This window comes from Protobothrops mucrosquamatus, unplaced genomic scaffold (assembly GCF_001527695.2).
Source record: "Protobothrops mucrosquamatus isolate PMUCROS unplaced genomic scaffold, P.Mucros_1.0 scaffold921, whole genome shotgun sequence".
Taxonomy (NCBI): Eukaryota; Metazoa; Chordata; class Lepidosauria; order Squamata; family Viperidae; genus Protobothrops; species Protobothrops mucrosquamatus.
Genome location: NW_015387172.1, coordinates 184,870 through 192,492, shown reverse-complemented (window position 1 = coordinate 192,492; position 7,623 = coordinate 184,870). Strand labels below are relative to the sequence as shown.

Genomic DNA, 7,623 nt, shown 5'->3' with positions numbered 1-7,623 from the left:
GCTTCAGTGACTCCATCCAGCCACCTCATTCTCTGTCGTCCCCTTCTTCTATTGCCCTCAATCTTTCCCAGCATTAGGCTCTTCTCCAGTGAGTCCTTCCTTCTCATTAGGTGGCCAAAGTACTTGAGTTTCAACTTCAGGATCTGGCCTTCTAAAGAGCAGTCAGGGTTGATCTCCTCTAGGACTGACTGGTTTGATCCAGGGGACTTGTAGGAGTCTTCTCCAGCACCATAGTTCAAAGGCCTCAATTCTTTTGCGCTCAGCCTTTCTTATGGTCCAACTTTCACAGCCATACATTGCAACTGGGAAAACCATGGCCTTGACTATACGCACTTTTGTTGGCAGGGTGATGTCTCTGCTTTTTAGCATGCTGTCTAGATTTGCCATAGCTTTCCTCCCCAGGAGCAAGCGTCTTTTAATTTCTTGGCTGCAGTCCCCTTCTGTAGTGATCTTGGAACCCAGGAAGATAAAATCTGTCACTACCTCCATTTCTTCCCCATCTATTTGCCAGGAATTGAGAGGGCTGGATGCCATGATCTTGGTTTTCTTAATGTTGAGTTTCAAGCCAACTTTTGCACTCTCCTTCTTTACCTGCATCAAGAGGCTCTTTAGTTCCTCTTCACTTTCTGCCATTAGAGTGGTATCATCTGCATATTTTAGGTTGTTCATATTTCTCCCGGCAATCTTAATTCCAACTTTTGATTCATCTAGCCTTGCCTTTCTCATGATGTGCTCTGCATATAAGTTAAACGTTCCCTTCATATTTCCAATTTTCTTGAAGAGATCTCTGGTTCTCCCTATTCCAGTGGTGGCGAACCTATGGCACGCGTGCCAGAGGTGGTACTCAGAGCCCTCTCTGTGGGCACGCGTGCTGTTGCCCAGTCCTAGGCCTTCAGCTGGATTTTATAAAACCTTTTCGCTTTAGGCCTCCGCTGCCGTGTGCAAAAAAAAAAGGTTAAATCAATCAGTCAATTTCAACTTCTTGTGGGGGAAAAAAAAGATCTTGCAAAGTTGGAATTGATTGATTGAACTTTTTAGTCCAACCCAGTCTGCTGTTACCACCGCAGCCACTCCCACCCAATGGGCCACACCCACCTGGCACCCGATGATGCATAAGTGGGTTTTGTGTTGCAGTTTGGGCACTTGGTCTCTAAAAGGTTCGCCATCACTGCCCTATTCTATTGTTTTCTTTTATTTCCTTGCACTGTTCATTTAAGAGGGCATTCTTATCTCTTCTAGCTATTCTCTGGAATTCTGCATTCAGTTAGGTGTATCTTTCTCTTTCTCCCTTGCCTTTCGCTTCCCTTCTTTCCTCAGCTATTTGCAAAGCTTCCTCAGACAGTCATTTTACTTTCTTGCATTTCTTTTTCTTTGGGATGGTTTTAGTTGCTACCTCTTGTACAATGTTGCAAACCTCCGTCCATAGTTCTTCAGGCACTCTGTCTATCAGATCTAATTCCTTAAGTCTATCTAATTCCTTGTCACCTCTACTATATATTCATCAGGGTTATGATTTAGTTCATACCTGAGTGGCCTAGTGTTTTTCCCTACTTTCTTCAATTTGAGCCTAAAGTTTGCAACAAGAAGCTCATGATCTGAGCCACAGTCAGCTCCTGGTCTTGTTTTTACTTGGTGATCTTACTGACTGTATAGAGCTTCTCCATCTTTGGCTCAGAGCACATAGTCAATCTGATTTCTGTGTTGACTGTCTGGTGATGTCCATGTGTAGAGCCGTCTCTGGGTTGTTGGAAAAGAATGTTTGCTATGACCATTGTATTCTCTTGCCAAAATTCTGTCAGCCTGTGCCCTGCTTCATTTTATACTCCCAAGGCCAAACTTGCCTGTTATTTTAGTTATCTTTTGGCTTTCCAGTCCCCCATGATGATAAGGACATCATTTTTTGGTGTTAATTCTATAAGGTGCTATAGGGCTTCATAGAACCGGTCAATTTCATCCTCTTCAGCACCAGTGGTTGGGGCATAGATTTGGACTACTGTAATATTGAATGGTTTGCCTTGGATTCGAACTGAGATCATTCTGTCATTTTGGGGATTGTATCCCAGTATTGCTTTTCCTACTCTTTTATTGACTATGAAGGCTACTCCATTTCTTCTGAGGGATTCTTGCCCGCAGTAGTATACCTGATGGTCCTCTGAATTAAATTCACCCATTCCTGTCCATTTTAGTTCGCTAATTCCTAAGATGTCGATGTTCAGTCTTGTCATCTCTTGTTTGACCACGTCCAGTTTGCCTTGATTCATGGATCTTACATTCCAGGTTCCTATGGAGAAAAGATCTTTACAGCATTGGACTTTCCTTTCACCACCAGATGCATCCACAGCTGAGCGTCCTTTTGGCTTTGGCCCAGTCGCTTCACTCTTTCTGTTGCTACTAGTACTAGCCCTCTGCTCTTCCCCAGTAGCATATTGGACACCTTCCGATCTGAGGGGCTCATCTTCCAGCGTCATATTTTTTTGCCTTTTGGTACTGTCCTTGGGGTTTTCATGGCAAAGATACTGGAGTGGGTTGCCATTTCCTTCTCCAGTGGATCACATTTTGTCAGAACTCTCTGCTACAACCTGTCCATCTTGGGTGGCCCTGTACGGCATAGCTGATAGCTTCATTGAGTTATGCAAGCCTCTTTGCCACGACAAGGCAGTAATCCATGAAGGAGCTATACATTATGGCCACTCCCAAAATGGCACCTGCTTCCAGGATGGCACCACACAGCCTCTGTATAGGAAAGCCACACAGCAGAGTGGCTGCTTCCCAAAGGAGCTCTACGAAAATAATAAGTGGACCTTGCCATGATGGAGGAGGGGTGTGGGCAGTGGGAAGCAGGCTGAAGGTTTAAGGATTGTAATTTAAGGATTATCTGTATTTGAGGAGAAAATAAGTGCATTTTTATTATAGAGACTAGTGTAGAAAGTGTTTTCTTCAAATGGGAAAACTATCAACATTTCAGAAGTTTTGCCAAAATTATTGCATTAGCTATTTCACAGCCAAACCAAATCTGAATTGCTTTGGTTATTCCAGTTTTTCAATTAAAAACATATAGCAAATAGAGTAACACTCCTCCCCTCAGTAGTCCCAGTGTTTCATATACCATTGGCTCTCCTGACCATTAGCCAATGGCTGTTGTCTCTTTCACCAGCTGCTACTGTTGCCAATGTCCTACCATAGTATCCGTGTTTCCCCGAAAATAAGACTGGGTCTTTTTATTATTATTTTTGCCTCCAAAAGAGGCACCAAGTCTTATTTTTTGGGGATGTCTTTTATACTCACCTTTGTCACCAACAGCCCTGCCCAGCCGGTCCACTTCTTCTGGCCGAAGGAACAGCTGCATTCTGCAGCTACATTCCAGCCTGTATTTTGCAGTCAGGCCTTTCCGGAAGGCCTATGCAGCCAAATACTGAGCTATGAATTGAATCCATAGCTCGGTTCTGCAATGGCCTTCTGGAAAGACCTGTGTCTGAGAAATGCAGGCCTGGCTGCAGAAGACAGCGCAGAAGAAGTGGGCCAGTGAGAGAGGCCTGGCTGCAAGGTAAGTGGGTGCGGGGCAGATCAGACAGCTCCACACACCCCACCCTAGCTTGATTTTTAGGTGTGTGCCTTGCCCCAAAACTAGGGCCTTTTTTGGGGGTAGGGCTTATATTAGGCCCAACCCCAAAATCAAGCTAGGGCTTATTTTCGGGGTAGGCCTTACTTTCGGGGAAAACACGGTATATCCTACTTGTTCATCCTTTGCCTCGTTATAAAATAGTCCCATTTCACTCCAGCGTGGACCAAAATATCCAGAATGTGGATTTTAATGCAGGGACAATTAATCCAAACCCAGATATTCCATTCCTGGAACAGTAGGTAAATGAAATGCTTTGGAACTTTGTAAAAGAATGCATGAAATTCATTATATGGAGTTATGCATTTCATAGCTATGTTGTATTCTAAAAATCTTTATTTACATGTATATCTTAGCACTACAGTTTTATAATACTGGTAAAATATATCTCTCTATAGAAAGCAACAAAGAAAACGGATAAGTCAAGGCTTGACCAGGATGATATAGATATAGCAGAACTCAATAATGAAGAACTCAAAGATCAACTCCTGAGATATGGTGTGAATCCAGGTCCTATTGTTGGTAAGCTAATATAATAAATACTAATATATTTGTATGTTTGTATGAATGAATGAATATGAATATAAAAACTGAAGACAAAGAGAAACGTAGATGGAAAAGTGATGACAATCTGTGTTTTTTAAATATTTGAAATTTCAATAGGCAAAGTAATTATGTTCTATTGTGGATTACATTCACTTCCTCAGTAATAATTGCCCAAATCCATGTTGTTATTAACTACTGTATTGTGCTGATCATCTTAGATGCTAATAAAGATCAGATGTTTACAATTGGAAATAATTTATCCTTTCAGGTTATTTCATATATTGCTAAGAACTATTTTCAAATATAGAAGCATAAACTGCTTTGCAGAATCACTCATCAGGACTTAAATAAGAAACTGCTTGTTGACCAACATAGTATACAATTGTATTAAGATACATCACCAATAGTATGAAAGTGTACTATTTAACCACAGTTGGCAAGTAAACATTTGCTAAATGAATTAAAACATTATTTTTAGTAATTTATTTTATATATATACTCCCATATTTTTTACTAGAATTCTACACAACATAGATAAGTTTGTTGAAGTAGGCTTTGCCTAACCATAGCTTCTCCAAAATTTTCCTTTCTTATATTCTGCTTTCTACATTATCCATTAACAGAATTAACATACATAATATAACATTTAAATTTTAAATACAAGTTAACATAAATTATCCTTTAAAAAGGTAGCAAAAGAGATGTATCTTGGCTGCACTTCTCAGATCAAAACTAACTTAACACAACTCCAAGGGAGTTGCAGCAAGGGAAGCAATGCAAAAAGAATCACTCCCTTGTGTGCCAGATAAACAATTTCCTGCCTAGGAACATCTTCAGAATGGTCTCTCCTACAGCTCTTAATACCAATGATCTCTCCCATAGATGTTAATTACTACAGATTGTCAGTCCTAAGCTTTATATGATTTTAAGATTAATAATGATACTTTAAATTAAACCTGGTAAATGATTTCAGTGTAGGGTGTATGTATGTTCTCTGTAACCTGTACAGGCTTGCAGACTATTGCTGTATTTTGTACCAATTGCAACTTACTAATATTTCAGTTCTGGGATCATTTCATATAATGTATATCGCAGGGGTCAAATTAGGATATCAAAGCAGGATTGACTATTGGCAATTATAGCTGATTCAGGAACAGCTGTAATTGAACTATTACACATAACTGTGTCACTTTCGTCACCTGAGAACCCAGAAACAAAGTTTAAGGAGCATCTTCTAATAGAGCACTTCCCCTTTTAGTGGTTTTGTAGTTTTGTTCAGAAAAGCTGAACTCCAATCATACAGCTATTTTCTACTGATGAATGCTACTTGTATTTTACCTAGTTTGTTTGCCCATATCTAGCCCATTCATGAACTTAAGCAGTGGTTATAGGGTTGCTTTTTTGAAACTAAGTAATAATGAGCATCAGCATATGGTGGATACCTGAAATTAACGTTGAAGATCATTCTAAGAGAAAGTGAGGCCATTAGAAGAATAATCAGACAGTATATTTGCTTTGTTCTAGAACCCAAAATATGCACTCTCAGTTGGCAGATTGTTAGATCTAGTGTTGGAATTCATTTAGATCCCAACCATTCCTCTTCATCTTGGAACTGCTAGAAGGACAGAGGTAGAAGAGATTATTTCTTCCCTCATCAAAAACCAATGGCAAATTGAATGTGCTCTTGAAAAAAGCTATGGAAGGTTGGATTAGGTCAATAGTTAAATGTGAGACCATCACAAATACCTACAGATTTGAGCTATGTTAAAAGTTTAAAAAACATTACAATATATATTTTATTCAAACAGTCATAAATCATGGTCCAGAACTGACATGATTTGGATGACATCTGAATTGAGGACAAGTATGCAGGAGATTGAGATAGAACCAGATACATGGGCAGATCACAACCCCTTAAAAATGACATGGAGAGGAATACCAAAAAAATTAAGATAGACTTTGAATCAATCTATATTAAAAAAAGAGAATTTATAGAACTAGCAACAAAAGGAATGGAATTTTTCTTTAAAGAAAACAAAAAAGAAGATACAACATTAAAAAATGTATGGGATACAGCCAAAGCATATTTTAGAGGTATAGCTATAACATACATGGCAAAAAAATAAAATAAACAGAAAAGACAACAATACATATTATTAAGGGAAGATTTTGAAAAATTAGAATTAGAACTGCAAATGAATCCGCAAAAGAAGATTCTGAAAAGAGAAATAGAAACAATAAAACATAAATTAAAATTTGTTGGATTCAGAAAAATTGGCACAGCAAATAAAAAGAGCAAAACAAAACTTTTTTGAAAATGCAAACAAACCAGGAAGATAGCTAGCTTATAAACTTAAAAAACAGAAGGAGAAGAAACTGATAAATAATTTAGTAGATGAAAAAGGTTGCCTACAATTTAAAAATGAAGAAATAAAAAAGATAATTAAAGAATACTATAAAAAACTGTATGATATTGAAGAAATTCCAAGAGAGAGAATGATTCAATATCTGGAAGAAAATAATCTTCCAAAAATTTCAGAAACTTTTAAGACTATGTTAGAGGAAAAAATAACAATGATGGAAATAACAGAGGCCATAAGAAGACAAAAAAACGAGAAAACATCGAGGCCAGATGGACTACCGACGGAGCTATATAAATATTTAAAAGCTATATTAAGTGAACCGTTGAAAGACGAACTTCTGTTGGAGGCTAAACTCCCAAATACATGGACAGAAGCAAATATTACCTTAATACCAAAAGAAGATTCAGACTTGACACAGATAAAAAATTACAGACCGATATCGTTATTACATGTGGATTACTTCAATAATAGCAGAGAGACTGAAAAGATTTTTAACTGAATTTATACATTCAGACCAAAATGTTTTTTTACCAAAGAGACAAATTAAAAATAATTTAAGGTGATAATGGATGTAGTGGAATATTATGAATTACATCCAGGGAAACAACTGGCACTAATATTTTTAGATGCTCAAAAGGCATTTGATAATGTTTCCTGGCAATTTATGATTCAGCAATTAAAAATAATGTACTTTGGACAAAACTTTATAAATATGATTAAAACAATATACAATAAACAAACAGCGAAAGTGATTGTGAGTGGAGATTATACAGAGAACTTTGAGATAAGAAAGGTACAAGGCAAGGATGTCCGTTATCTCCATTGTTATTTATTCTGACCTTGGAAGTTCTAAATAGAAATATTAGACAAGATACAGAAATAGGACTAGAAATAGGGGGGACTTCCGGTGAGCAGGCGACCTCGTCGGACGCAGCTGTAGCTGCCTCCCGCCTGTTTCGCGTAAAAGCCGTTTTGACAGCGAGCATTAGCTGTCAAACGGCTTGATACCCTTCCCCCGGGCATAAGGGGATCGGTGAGCTGCCCGGGGTAGGAGTTGAGTTCCCGAGTCGTCCGATGTGGACGATGTAGGTTAGA

At 38.5% G+C, this 7,623-nt stretch overlaps 1 protein-coding gene across 1 annotated transcript in view; it reads left to right on the top strand.

The window, feature by feature from the left end:
- The window catches only part of TMPO (thymopoietin), a gene marked incomplete at its 5' end in the record, with an annotated part of 29,189 nt that overhangs the window by 3,929 nt on the left and 17,637 nt on the right, over positions 1-7,623 (top strand). The window contains one exon of the mRNA XM_015819444.1: positions 4,018-4,141. Coding sequence (XP_015674930.1) covers positions 4,018-4,141 — 124 coding nt within the window. The remainder of the gene's footprint in view (positions 1-4,017; positions 4,142-7,623) is intronic.